The sequence below is a fragment of the Cinclus cinclus genome, chromosome 6 (assembly GCF_963662255.1).
Source record: "Cinclus cinclus chromosome 6, bCinCin1.1, whole genome shotgun sequence".
NCBI lineage: Eukaryota > Metazoa > Chordata > Aves > Passeriformes > Cinclidae > Cinclus > Cinclus cinclus.
Window position 1 is genome coordinate 31,227,720 of NC_085051.1, and position 14,196 is coordinate 31,241,915.

The 14,196-nt window shown below is 36.3% G+C and overlaps 1 protein-coding gene across 1 annotated transcript; it reads left to right on the plus strand.

Annotated features, from left to right (window-relative positions):
• Positions 1–666: 666 nt before the first annotated feature.
• Positions 667–13,848, plus strand: KATNBL1 (katanin regulatory subunit B1 like 1). Its single transcript, XM_062494688.1, has 10 exons — positions 667–782; positions 6,035–6,167; positions 6,980–7,020; positions 7,417–7,696; positions 9,073–9,191; positions 9,375–9,425; positions 9,511–9,600; positions 10,144–10,233; positions 10,600–10,693; positions 12,168–13,848. The coding sequence occupies exons 2-10, from the start codon at positions 6,054–6,056 to the stop codon at positions 12,198–12,200; spliced, it is 912 nt and encodes a 303-aa protein (XP_062350672.1). The 5' UTR covers positions 667–782; positions 6,035–6,053; the 3' UTR covers positions 12,201–13,848.
• Positions 13,849–14,196: the final 348 nt, after the last annotated feature.

Below are 14,196 nucleotides of genomic sequence, written 5' to 3' on the forward strand. Positions count from 1 at the left end.
TTTACCTTAACTATTTGTTCAAATACTATTTTTATTTACTGCAAATTTAGTGAACTTCCTGTAGTTTTTATCAGCATAGGAAACTTCAAACTGGAACAAATGGCCTGACAGGTGTATCACATTAAAAAACTCTGTTCTGCCAGCATGTAACACTCTTTATAATGTTGCAGAAAAATTTTGCATTAACATACTCCTTAGAATCTTGAACTCCACTTCCTTTTTAAAGAAAATACACTATTTTACAGCTGGTGAACTGTCAGTACATCAATTACAAAACAAGGAATTTGAAAAAACCAAACTGTTTCATATGCAAAGGATGTGGAAGCCTTCTAAAACAAAGACAGATGGATTTTGTAACATTTATCGGCGCTAAAGTGAAGTTATGCCATGCTTACAAAATCACTTCTACATCATAAGATAGTGGTAATTTATGTTTTTAAGCAGATTACCCTTTTGGAAGTAATTTGAAATAACCATTCTTGGAAGTGTCTTGTGACCACTGTAGATCTAATAATGGCCAGTAAACTGAGCTGACCATTACTTCCTCCCTGATGCATACCTATTTGGAATGCTTTCAGAGCATGTGCTTCCCTCCTTGGGAGTAACAGTTAATTAGCTCTTTCATCTGAATTTAATATTGTCATCCTTGAACTTGCACTTGGGTTACTGTGGGTTGGAGGAGAATCACAAGAACATTTGCCATGGCTGGGGCACATGGAATGCTGCAGAAAAAAGCTGCTGTTAAGAATTTGGACAAGGAATGGAAGAATGTGTTTTAAAAGGTATTGCTGATGGCTTAAGTTCTCTATTTTACATTTTCCTTGCTGCCATGCAAAGTAGTCCAGGCTGTGTTTTGTAAGAAAATAATATTATGTTAATACTCCTGTAGATTACATAACGTGCCAAGAAGGGTTTGTCCCTCTTTGGAGGCTGTGCCCAGAACTTAGGACATGGGAGGGAGTGGCAGAGTTGTTAATACTTGCTTTTGATAGATATGCACTTGAAAGCCTGTTAGTGCTGACTTTCTTTGCCTAATTCTGGTATGACCTAAAGAGTTTTACTGCATCTGGGAGAGATCAGAGATAGAAGATACCAGTGGAGCCATCAAGAAAACTTTGCACAGGTACTTGCTCTTGATTGTGAGGACAAACCAGCTTCTTCTCAGGAGACATGGCTGCTATTAATTTATTCCTTCTGCGTACTGAAGAGAATAAAAGGGGGAGAAGGGAACATTGTCCTCTGCTGTGAGAAATCACCTGTAGTATAGGGGAAATTGGTAGAATTTGATTCTGTCCTCCTACTGAAATCATACATCTCTCTTCAGATTTGCAGTCAACCTTGTTTGGTTGTAAAACAGTTTAGGATTGTACGATGGACCAAGGCAGAGCTGAAGGGATGTGCATTCTATCCTTAGTTTAATATTAAAAGCTTTATAAAGTTAGGGAAATGCATTGGCCTCAATGAGATGGTATAGCAGATTGTCATGATCAAATACAGCTAGCTGTGCTCCCACAAGGGAAAAGTCAGAAATTAAGGTATGGATTGTTTGACTCTACAAATTAGTATCTAATGCCAGTTTAAGAATCCTCTGTATTTATCCCAAAATTACAGGGGTTGTAGTGTCTAATTAGCTGTCCCTAGATAATATCTGACTGCAAATAGGAAATCAAAGTCGTAAAGAGCTGTGTAAAGTGCCTTTCATCCTGTAGCATTCATCTTTTTAATTGCTGGCCAGAAAGCATTTTCCTAGGTGTTACTAAGCCTTTCGAAGCTGGTTTCTTAAGATATTGACTGAGTTTGTTATAGCACTGTTAGGTTTGTATGTACCAGATTCTTCTGCTTGTGTTCTGCTCTGTCTGGACTGTGGTGGGTGTATCTGAATTGAATCACTTTCAGTCAATTTCTCTTTTTTTAATGTATTTGCACAGTCTGTCCTAGAACCCATATGAAACATTTGGGTCCACAACACCCTGTGGCAAGTTCAGGTTGATTATAACTTGCCCTTGTTAGTTTTGATCCAATCTTCAGCTATTGTCTTTTGACCTTTCATTTCTGTATTGGGCAAGAGAGGACACAATCTGTATGCAGCTTCTCCAAGCTGTTCATTTTGTTGGCCTTTGTCTTACTTCCACTGTTGGCTATAAAGTAGCCCCTTCTCCAGCCTGAAGAGGCTGGTCTAATCAGTTGATGGTTATATGAAAGGTATTCCATGTATTTTTAACTTGCCTTTGTCTGAGCTGTTTTCTATTTTACTTAGAATTTTTTTTTTTTACTTTTTGGGTTTGGTTTGTTTTTTTAAAGAAAGTTAACTAACTCTGCTCTCAGTATTTGAAATACAGGCACAAATTAGTTCTGTACACTGTCATAATAGCGTTCTCTTTAGTTTTCTAACTATTTATTGATCCCTATGGAGCACTGAACAGTCCAACTGATCTAAAGTAAACTGTTCTATATCCAGATATTGTTGGTGTCAGTTACTACCTCAGAGACTGTGATTCCTGTAGGAACCCAGAATTTTTTCCTACCTGCAGATGGACTTTGCTTTATATTGATCTATAAGCATTGCTTTTGCTTATTGTACATCACAGTCCTTCTCCAATTTTTCAGTTGGCTCTTATCTTCACTGGTATGACTTCATGTTGAGAACAGTCTTCATCCCCTTCTGTGAGGTAATTTATGATTATTTTGAACAGCATAAACCAATGCAGGTTTTCCCCAGGGATCTGGAGGTGATTTTCTGCAGTGTAGAAACAGCTTATGTTTATGTCTGTTCCTGAGATACTTGTACAAACAAGAGCTTTCCCTTTTGCTTGGTTGCTTAGTTTCTTCAAGATTTAATGAGGGACTTGGAAACTCAGAGTCTATCATTTAGTTGCCCTTTATCCATGTTGTACTACCCCATACTCTTAATAAATTCCACTAATTTTGCAGAGCAGAACTAAAATCATAGAATATTTTGGGTTAGAATGGACCTTAAAGATCTTCTAGTTCCTATTTGCCTGCCATAGGAAGAAAGACACACCTTCTGCTAGACCAGACTGCTCAAAGTCCCATCTCATTTGGCCTTGAGCATTTCCAGGGACAAGGCATCAACCACTTCTCTAGGAAATGTGTTCCAGTGCCTTACTACCCTCTCAGTAAAGAATTTTGCGCTAATATCCGATCTAAACCTAGCTTCTATCAGACTAGAGCTATTACCCTTTGGTGTATGACAAATGCCCTGGTACAAAGTCCCTCTCCAGCTCTCCTGTAGCCCCTTTAGGTACTGGAGGGCCACAGTGAGGTCACCCTGGAGCCTTCTCTTTTCCAGGCTGTGTTACCTTAGTGACAGCCAGGCTGAATCTTTGCCATTATATTATTTGTTTGTGTCCACTAAGTCTATTCTTAATTACATTGTTTACTAATTAATGCAACAGAAATGTCAGTCCGGGTCTTCCTTTAGGCTCTTTAAATATTGACTTGTGTTTTCTTTAGGTACTTTGTCAACTCCAAAGGAGACATTCTACACCTTGGCTAAAAACACAGTTGTTTCATTACTGCTTAAATGTTCACTGCTACTTCTGCATAATCTGAGACCCTCAGCAGGTTAAACTATGGAAACCTCTCTAAACTGTTGGACAGTGAAGTCATACAGAAGGATTTGAATTTGATTCAACAGATGTTCCTTTATATCTGGTCATCTTTTGACCTTTTGAATTTATTTTGCCAGTCTTAAAGGAAAGAATTGATAGTTTGGCTGGGGAACAATATATTCTTATGTCAGATTTCTCAGAGTGTAAAATTCTCTTAATTTTTCTCCTGGACACATGCAACTTTTTGTAAGGAACTTCCATCCAGAGTCCTCTCTCTCCAGCTCAGATAACTCCAGTTCAGGTATTTTGAGATGTTAGAGGCTCTTCAGAGCCCAATATTAAAAACTGATATGCTAACTGAATTTCCTTGGTAAGACATTTCTTTCTAGCCTTCTAATATTTTACACTTACTTTAAGCAAAAAGTATTCTAGTTACATAGTGCTGTCATTTATTTTGGTGATCAGATTCTTGTGTGCTGCTTAATGTGAAGGATGAGGGTAGATTGAGATCATTTATTAAACAAGGAAAAATGAGGAACAATCACTGTTAGGCAGGAAGGATTGTAAGCTGATAGTGTGTTATGGAGCAGTCACAAAAATTATTCTTCAGAAACAGAGATTAGGGATTTTCTTAGCATCTGATGTGGTGACTGTGGATTTTAGATCTGGTAGATGTAGATTGTCCCCCCAATATTTTATTTATTGCTTTCCCATCAGTGTTCTTAAACAGTGGATAGAAGGAAAAAAAAAATAATACTTTTTCCAAGTCTTCTTCATCACTGACCTGAATAAAAGGATTGTGTTATTTGGATTTTAGTATTGTTGGGTTCTTCTTCAAAAGTCCAGTTGTTCAGCATATGCCTTTGTGTTGTGCTCCAACTTCAAATGTTTATATACAGCCCATTTTGGTTCCAAATAATGGTTTTAACCAGACTGATAAGCAGAGGAAAAGGTGTCCGGGTTTGTGAAGTTTGTTCTAAACTTCAGGGGAAAGTTTATTTACAAGCCTGTGTGGAAGAACTAGGAAGTGTGGAGAGCTAGAAAAGTGATAACTTTCCATCACTGTCTCATAGTGTGTGTGTGTTAATGAACCAGTCTTAAGCCAGACTTACATCTGGAAAAATGCTGGCCACCAGCTGTTAAAAATATTGCTAAATATTGATGTCTCTATTGCTGTCTAAATAATGCTGCCATTTGCAGTTGTTGCTGTAGTCTGAGGGCTCCATGTTCCCATCTTACAGGGTAAAAGATTCTGTCAGTAAACTCCACTTTTTGGAGAGGCATCTCAAGTGAAGTTTTTTAGTAGTGTTCCAATTCTAAAGAATGCCAGAACATTTGAAAAAAAATTTTTCTTCCACTGTACCCTACAACACTAATTTTAATGTGCCCGAATACAGCATCTGTCTTGTTTTAGGCCTGTCAGCTGCTTGTTTTATTTGATGGCCTTTAGCTGCTGCATGGATCTTCATGGCTAATAAGCTATTTCCCATCTGGCTTATTCAGTGCTTAGTGTCTTAGTCTTTTAAATGCTGAAGTTCTTAATGTAGGGTAAATCTGTTACAAGAGTAAAAGGGCTGCTGCTAAAGATGGAGGGGAGAGATTGGAGCACTCATGTTGAGACTATAGAGTTTTACCTTTTTAAGGGGAAAAACAATAATATTGGAACAAGTGGTTGTCTTTTAAAAGTAGCATAGGGTGTCTTGCTAAAACACTTCAAGAATAGTGCCTCTATGATAATGTAGTAGTTGAACCTAGTCTCAAGCAATGGATCTTCTGATCAGTTACAAAAGATGCAAAATCATATGTACAACTGTCTCAATCTTGGTGTTGATTTGTATAGAAATACTTGCATACTTCAAGACAAAGGACTTTAGACACAAAATAAAGTTGAGGGTTTTAGTATGAGGAATATCCAAAGTACTGCTTTGACAAAAATGGGGGGAGGGGGGATGTTTAATTTGCCAATAAACTCAGGAGAAGATCATTCACTCCCCCCGCTTCCCTCCCCTTCTTATTTTGATGATGTTTGCTTTCTTCCTGGAAAAAAAGAATCATTTTTTTAGCTGCCTTTTGTATTTGGAAACAGGAAACAATTATTTTTCTCTAGGTGGCAGATGAAATTCATAATGCGAGGGAAGAGTCTCATGAATTGCTCTATTCTTTACTTGAATTCTTGTCTCAGTGCAGGTGTAGAAACTAGAGTGAAAATAAAAATCTCAGCCTCTGTTTCTTGGAGTGATTTTGTTTTTTTTTCCTCTTTTTTTGAAAGCTAAATAGAGATTATGAAATGCTCAATATGTTAATAATAAGGCCTCGAGCCTAATATTTGCAAAAGGATGATGTCTTGGGTTATTTATAGGATGGAAGATCTTGCAAATAGTTGAAGTCTAGTATTGCTAGCTGCATTTGAAGAAAGCTGATGGAATGTTTTAGAAAATACAATTAAATGTCTTTCCCTTGAGAACAGGGATTTGAGAGATTATGGCATCTGAAGCTCACAATGTTAAAAAACAGAAAGTATTGCTTATTGAAGGTCATCCCATTGATCTCCCCAGAAAAAGAATCTCTTCTTCCACTAAAAAGATCATGAAGGAGGTAAGCTGTTTGTGTTGTTTGTTGAGTTGTTTTATGTCCTCTGAGAAAAGTGAAATAAAGATTTAAACAAGTTCATAGTTCTGAGCAGTCTAAATCTAGAAGCACAGCACTACTAAACATTTGATGTTTGGATGTACAATAGAACTTTTAAGTTGAACAGCAGTTCTATGATGAAAACTGTGTTATAATATATACAGACAGCAGCTGCACAGATCAGTGCATCATATGGTCCCTATGAGCAGCAGATACTGCTGCAGTCTTACCCATGGCTGCTTTTCTGCAGTCTAGCCAGACATGTTTCAATGTTTCATTCTGTCATGAAAATGTTTTTTTTCTCACCAAGAGAGCTACATGACACAAGTGAGAGGTGGAGTAGGTGAAATACTTTTATTGAAATTGATCTGTTGTATAATCTTACAGCTTTATCTACCATGTTGGTAACGTGTAGATTTTCACTGGATTCTTGCTACTACCAAAAAGTAGTAAAAAAAAACCTACCAAAAGTAGTTTTTTTAACCTCATACCTGTGTTACTGGCTGAAGAGTATGACAGTGGAGTACACTGGAAGCACTAGAGAGACAAACTTACTGTAAGACCTCTTCAGACAGAGGTGAAGATGTGAATATCCTCTGTTTATTGAAATTTCATATTAAAACTAGCATTTTATGACCAGTGTTAACAAAAAAAAAAATTAACATTTTCTTGCTGATGCACACAATGTAAATGTTACCATTAATGCTAAATAGCATAGGCAGGAGTGTTTGACCCATTTTAGTAATACTGCTTTTTTTTCTCTATTTCCTTTCTCCCAGGGTAAGAAATCTCCAAAACAGCTGGCTTCATACACAAACAGGTAGGAGAGCTGTGCTGTGTGATATCCAAGTTTAAAGTGTGACAGAGGTAGGGAGGAGGGCACAGTTGAAATTGATTACAACATCAGAGCAAACACAAATGGATGAATGGATGATAGGTCTTGATTTTAATGACAGTTATTGGTTCTTGTGTTTTCATCCATGATAATGAGTTTCTGCATTAATGAAAATAGAGATGAATATTGTCGGCTTTACTTCTGATAACCCAAGTGTCATTAAGATATATATATATTGGGGGGAAAATGTTTTCAATAACCTGAAAGCTAACTACTGAATTCATAATTATATCTATCTATCTGTATAATATCTATAAACATAATAATGTAATTGATTTGGTTTTGATCAGCCTTCACTAAAATAGTGCTTTATTATTGCAGAGTAACAGTTGGAAAAACGGTGACCAGTCCCCTCTCTCTTTTCAAAGTGGTATATTGTAAAAGGAAAGTTCATTGTTATACTCCAAAGCCTTGTTACAGAAAGAAACTGTGCCCTAAATCTAGGGGCCGTGACATGGCAAATAAAGAAAATGAACTGGCTTGTGCAGGGAATCTGCCAGCAAAACTTCACAACAGTCGTACACACTTGCTCAATTCTAGTGACTCTGGCTCATCTCAAACAGAAGGCCCCTCATCCAAATACAGCGCGTTTTTTTCAGAGGTGGGTAGAATTTGAAGAAACTTCAGGTTTTTTTAAAAAAGTGTTCCTAGTAATTAGCTGTGAAAGTTTTCTTCAGATTAATTTCCTTCTGCACATATCAGGTCTTGTGATTTACAGTCTGTCTGTTTTATGATGATACAGTTGTCAACAGTAGTAGTCCTGCCACTTTTCTTCATATTTGTGTCAGGTCAGAAGCTCAGATCTGCCAGACTTGACTGGGTTAAAATTGTGCCAGCACCAAAGGAGAACATGGTTTTGACCTGCTTAGGTTTCATGAACTGGCAGGACACATGTCCATATGTGTGTTTACAGAAATGTAAAAATTATAGTGTATCAATGAGAATAAACTGGTGAGGTAGATTAGGGCAATTTTCAGTAGCAGTATCAACTTAGTGTGTGCAAAACTACCTGAAGTGTTTGTATGAGCTTTATTTCTTGTTAGGATTTGTTGAGGAATCGTAGTGGATGCTTGTAGGGCCTCTGAAACTGGCGAAGAGGTCAGATGCTTAAATGAAATGGATTTTGTGACAATGAAGGCAATTTAAGGCCTTTAATGTTGAAGTTTGCCTTTCTGTCACAATAGATTTTTGTTACTTATTGAGCATGTGTTTAACATGAGGCATAGCAGAGACTCTCACCATGCTGTCTTGTCAGGATGCTGTAAATGTGGGCTGTCATGAGGAGAGAGCCCTGAGAGGCCGGTGGGCTGAAGGTGCAAGTCTGCAGCACTTCTGCACTATTTAATTTGATGTTTTCAATAAAAGAGCAGAATAGCTACAATAAAGAGGTTGTAGAAAGATGGGTAAAGAAATGAAGATGGGAAGATTCATTTTCTGAGAAGCTAAAGACCAGATCACTGGCCTCTGGCCACAAATATCTGTTTAACTGGTTTGAGAGATGTGTGGCTCTGCAATGTTCATTCCATTCCAAGGTCTAATTAATTAAAATGCCTGAACTTCATTCAGAGCACAAGCTGTTTCAGAAATGAACCTTTTCTGTCAGTGGTCGGAATAATATATGTAATTACTTGTGTATAAATTGTCTCAAAATTAATAATCATCTAAGTAAAAAGTTCTCAGAGTTGGTGCCAATTATAGGTTGATGCTCGTGAATACTCATTTTTAGATACCTGTCTTAGGTGGTAAAGAGGTACAAACTTTATTGTAGCTTTTTTGTAAAGTAGGTCTAATATTTTTGTGCCCCCTTCTAATGGAAATTTATGGGTTTAGACATATTCTTAAATACATTTCTAAAACAGACTCATCAGCATACAGGTAGAAAAGTATATTATTGTATACCAGGTTGTAAAGTAGCTTATTGTTTTATTGCTGGCTACTTAACTTGCAACAACTTTTTATATTTTTAAAAACATGCAGGTTTCTCAGGACCATGAAACTATGGCTCAAGTTCTTTTCAGCAGGAATCTGAGACTGAACGTAGCTTTAACCTTTTGGAGAAGGAGAAGTATAAGTGAACTGGTAGCCTACTTAGTAAGGTAAAATAAGTCCCTTCTTTTATGACCTTAAAATGATAGCAATCTCAAATATGCCACAGTATTTTAGCAGTTCCATAAAAGTTGTGACTTAGTTACACTTCTCAAATCATTGTGGAAGCATATACTACTAGTAGGAATAGGATCTACTAGTAACATTTCTGATTTTATTCTCAATGTTTCTAGGATACAGGATCTTGGAGTAGTAGTAGACTGCCTTCCTGTGCTTACAAACAGGTACAAACAGAAAAAAGTGGGGGATTAGTATCTGTTTATATTTACATTGAAGTTCAAGCACTTCTGAAACATCTTGTTTTTTAAGTTTACAGGAAGAAAAACCATATGTTTCAGTTGGCTGCTGTGTAGATCTTTTGCCTTTAGTGAAATCCCTGCTTAAAAGCAAATACGAAGAGTAAGTATCAGCTTGGGTTTTAAAAACATTACTTCTGGGCTATGCAGAGCCATGGAAATTAATGGTTTTTAATCCTCTGCCTCTTGTTCCCTCTGCCCCTTCTCCCAACTCTGCCTTTCTCAGGAAATGAGAAAGCTCCACAATGGAAGCGTTCCTCTGAACCCTTATGCTTTAACAAAACAGTGGTGCAGAAATTATTTTCTGCAATGTTGGGGACTTGGAGGGGACTGACTTTGCCCTTATACAGATTTATTTATCCTAAACAGTAAAAGAGGATAGCACTGAGGTTTCAGTATGCTTTATAACATGAAATAAAGGCAGAGTTTTCTTCTACTTTTTCAACAAGAACTTCAGTTTACTACTTAGAAATTGCAACTATAAGCAAGTATTTAAATTTAGCAATTTGCCTAGATTTTTCTTATTACAGAATAGAAAATGTATTGCTTTCTAAATTGCTTACAAAGGAATCTCAATGCACTATCTGGCCTGTAGATAATTTGCAGGGAGGGGGAAATGCATAATGTGTAAAATGTGTTGTTACAGATATGTGATAGTTGGTCTAAACTGGCTTCAGGCTGTCATTAAAAGATGGTGGTCAGATCTATCTGCACATACAGAAAAGGTAGAAGATGGGTGAGTATAGCCTTGGGAAATACTTAAATGTGTTTTTGTAGCCTGTTTCATCTCAATGTTTTGATCAGTAGGAGCACAACTTGCCTACAAAAGGCAAAACTATAATTTTAAAGTTAAAGCTTAAAAGTACTTTAAGGATAGTCAAGTTACTGGTTTTGGTTTTTTTTGCTACTGTTTTAATACATGTAAAACAGTCATATCAGGGATTATACAAATGCTGTAGAAGTTGAATCAAAACTTTTTTGATCTTGTGGCAATATGTATTGTATAGGCTAAGTCCGTATGCAGTATTAGTAATTCATTTTAGTAAAACAGACTATTGAAATACACTACCTGTGTTATAAAGTGATGTTCATTCTCTTTCAGAAACATTCATATTTTAAAACAACAGCTAAGTGTTTTGTGGGAACAGGAGAATCATCTTACTCTGGTTCCAGGATATACTGGTAATATAGCTAAGGTAATCCAGTTCTGGTTCAGTAATAAACATGGTTGTATCACTTACAGTATTCCTCTTGTTTTACTTATGCTAAGCTGTGGTTGGACAGAAATACTTTTACTTTAGTTTCTGCTAATGCTCAAGTGTATTGCATGATTTTTACAGAAATCTGGAGTTGATTCCCTATGATAGTTATGTAATTTAGAATAATATTTTTTTCTTACTTTACAGCGGCAGCATCTCCTTAATATCAAAGTAGCTAATAGTAATAAGCCTTAAAATTTATGTGAAAAAGGGCTCAGTTGAGTAGGTAGACTGTGGAAGGGACAGATGTTTTCTCTTAGATCTGTTGTACCCATTGTTGTAACTGTAATGCAGAATGGAGAATCTTAGCCCAGGAATCATCATTGGCATTTGTACATCAGGTGATGGGGGCAAGTGACAATATACTGAATTCTAAAACCTATTGCTGATCTAATGCTTAGAAAATGAGTTTGTGGAGAGCAGAAGAGCCTGTATATCTGAGATGAATCCCTGCTTGCATTTAGCAGTAGGTTGTGGTATTAGTAACATAAGGAGGGTGTCTGGTAGATGTATGTTTTGCTGTTTGTGCTCATCTCTGTACACGTGACTTTCTGAAATTGGGCACAAAAAGTTACACTAGATAAGAAATCTCTCCGGGTAGAGGGATGTGATGAAGGTAGACAGTGAGAAAGGAGTTACAGCAGATACTTGGTTGTGTGCAGAATTTGACTGAACTTGAAGAGAACTTTAAAATTGCATCTTTTACTTCTTAAGGAGTTTTGAGGAATCTCTTAATTCCATGCCTACAGAACTGATCACTTTGATGCATCAAACAAGTAAATTTTTTTTTTCTGGGACTGCTGTGCACTTGCAACTTGAATTTTGATGTCCTTAGAAGGATAATTGCAAAATTCTTGCAGAGTTTCAGTCAGCAGAGATGCAGAAGAACTGAGTTCTGACTTGAAGCTTGGTAGATGTAGACTGCCTAGTTCTTTTGCTAGATCAGAATAGCAGCTACCCTGTTTCTTCAGGGTTCAGGTTCCCTTTATGTTCATTTGCTGGCTTCTTAATCTATATCAGGATAGATTGTGACCAAACTCACCTGAGCAACTCAGAGCAAAAGTAGTACAAGAATGTTGGAGTGGTTGGCTGAAGGAATATCATACATAACATGTTTTAACTATATATAATCATATGATGATGATTGTTCCTGCTCATGCAGGGAGCAGAGGAATAACAGACTAAATTGATGGCTTTGAAAACTAATCCTACTCTTCTTGCAGGCTTTTTAGTACATAAAGGGATGTCATTGAAAGCATTAATTGAAACTAATAATGAAGTCTTGTTCTGAAATTTGGGCAAATATAATTATTCTTGTGTTTTAGTTCTGATTGGTTGCCCTGCTTCAGACATAGAGTTGATGCTAGAGTTATTGGTAATGTGACAAAACCCTTTCTCTTTTTCCTTCTAGGATGTAAATGCTTATTTATTGCAGCTACACTGACATGATGATGAAACAGTGTGCTTATTTGGTGAACCAGTCCCCTAAAGTATCCCTGAAATATGTGCTGAAAGCCTTTTGAGAAATACTGGCAGAAGAGAACTGAACTGTCAAGCTGTTTAATGAAACCACTAACAAAACCCTAACAATCTACTTCACATTGAAGTGGAAAAATGTCTAGTAGGAGCAGCTTTTACTTCAGTGAGGTGAAAGTGCACTATGAAAACTGTATGCCTTTGCTGCATTTGGGATTTGCTCAGTTACTAGGTATTCCTTTAAATGCTACTGTATTTTACAACATCATTGCGTACAAGAAGATGAACTGTACTGTCATGAAGACAAGGCAGCAGAACCAATTATAAGGAACCAACAAAAACAATCAGCATTAAGAGCTTTTAAGTGTCCCTTTCACAAGAGAACTCTAAAATGCACAACTATCTTCCAATTACATTAAAAATACAAAAGACTTTGGGATATTCAGTTACTTCGATGTTTTAATCAAATTATTAAAGTTTATGTTTGCACTATTGAGAAACTATACAGCAAAGATGCCTTAATTACTAGGGTTTCAAAAAACCAATGTGTGAAGATGCAAATAGCTATTATGTTGAGATCGTGATGAAAAACTACAAAAATCAGGGTTTCACATTGTGTAGTTAGTGAAAAATTGCACATATACAAAGATTCATGTATGAAAAATATTATAAATTCCTGAAGTTAAGCTTGTATAAACAGTTATTGAAAATGTCAGCAGAATGGTGAATTTATGTCTTAACAAATGTTTTTATATTGTATGTGGATTTCTAACACAGTAATCTTGTTCTGTATCATTCAAACTACATGCAAATAAGTAAATATATTAAATATATCTACTGTTTTTTCTTTTCAAGTTCAAAAAACAATTTATGGAATAATCTCTTCCACATTACTTTTTATCATAGATATTTATGTCTCTTGTTTGAAATGTTTACAGCCACCTGAGGCCATGTTACTCAAATCACACCTTTTTTATACTACCTCCTTTAAGAAACTGACAAAGAGCTTTTGCAAAATTGATCAAGTTCTAAACTGATCAATGATGGCAAATTCATACCAACAACAGCATTGAGAATACAGTCATATTGATATGCTGTTCTATTTTAATTTAAGAGCTATATCTTAATAGCTGTGAGGGAGTCTTAATCTTAGGCTTGCTGTTGCCTTTTTAAATTTTGTGATTAGGAAGCATGCTTTTTCAGTGAAAACAAAGTGCCAGGTCTTCACTTAAAAGTATACATGCACAGCATGTATGACCAAATAACTACTTCCTTAAAAATAAGTACTTTCAAGGGTTGTTTTCATACCTAGCATTAAGCATGTGCACTTTTATTGACATGCTGGAGAAAAGTCTTTTGATAGCCACAAGTGGTTTTTGCTTTACAGATTAAATATATGAATTTTAAACTCCTGTAGTGGTCAGTAACTCCAGGTCTCCTATTGCTTAGTTTTGTATTTAGTTTACATATCCTTTTTGCTGACTTCTGCAGGCCAACTAGAAATTTGTCATCAGAACTTGGTGTTATCTGTTATTAACTTTAGTTATTTGACTGTTCTGCAAACCACCAAAGGTTTTGCATTTCCTGGGGCAGACAGTTGCAAAGAGTTTCTGGAGCATCCCAAAACAGCAAACTTCATGGGACAATTTGGAGACATGCACATAGCCAGTCTTTTTGCTAGAGTTGTCATGTATCATTAGAGATACTTCATTCTCAAAAAGTTTTAAGATAGGACTTTTCAAATGGTCTTACTATCAATTAAAAATCTAAAGGAACTATGGTATGACAACATTCTTGTATTACTTACTGTTCTGTTGAACATGTAAAACTAAGAAAGTCTACTATCGTTTGGGTGGCAGTTGCTGAAACTCTTAGATTATTCCCCAAGGAGAATGTCCTTTATGGAAACTCAGATCTTTCTTCTTTTTGTAATGGACAAAATAAAGTAACTTGTGGCCCTTTAT